The sequence below is a fragment of the Apaloderma vittatum genome, unplaced genomic scaffold (genome assembly GCF_000703405.1).
Source record: "Apaloderma vittatum isolate BGI_N311 unplaced genomic scaffold, ASM70340v1 scaffold25813, whole genome shotgun sequence".
In the NCBI taxonomy this organism is placed as follows: Eukaryota; Metazoa; Chordata; class Aves; order Trogoniformes; family Trogonidae; genus Apaloderma; species Apaloderma vittatum.
Genome location: NW_009706773.1, coordinates 3,526 through 3,868, shown reverse-complemented (window position 1 = coordinate 3,868; position 343 = coordinate 3,526). Strand labels below are relative to the sequence as shown.

The 343-nt window shown below is 62.4% G+C and overlaps 1 protein-coding gene across 1 annotated transcript in view; it reads right to left on the bottom strand.

The window, feature by feature from the left end:
• Positions 1-343, bottom strand: part of ENKD1 (enkurin domain containing 1) — a gene marked incomplete at its 5' end in the record, with an annotated part of 4,854 nt that overhangs the window by 1,707 nt on the left and 2,804 nt on the right. The window contains one exon of the mRNA XM_009865929.1: positions 110-279. Within this exon, the coding sequence (XP_009864231.1) occupies positions 110-279 (170 nt within the window). The remainder of the gene's footprint in view (positions 1-109; positions 280-343) is intronic.

Genomic DNA, 343 nt, shown 5'->3' with positions numbered 1-343 from the left:
TTCCTGTGTGCCCTAATGTAGGTGACCCTGCTCTGGCAGGGGGGCTGGACTAGATGATCTTTTGAGGTCTCTTCCAGCCCCCAACATTCTGTGATTCTGTGACACGTACTACTGCGGGACGTGGCCCTTTTGCTTGGCGTTGTACTCCTCCTGCTCCCGCTGCTTCTGCTCCAGCAGCTCGGCCAGCGCCTGCAGGGACTGGGAGCGCCGCAGCGGGGCTCGCTTGGCGTTGCGGGCGTTGTGTTTGATGAAGTCAACGCTCTTGCCCTCCACCTGGATCTGGAAGAAGAGAGGGGGTGGCAGCAGAGGCTGGCTCGGAACCCGCAGCCGCCCCCTCTCCCCC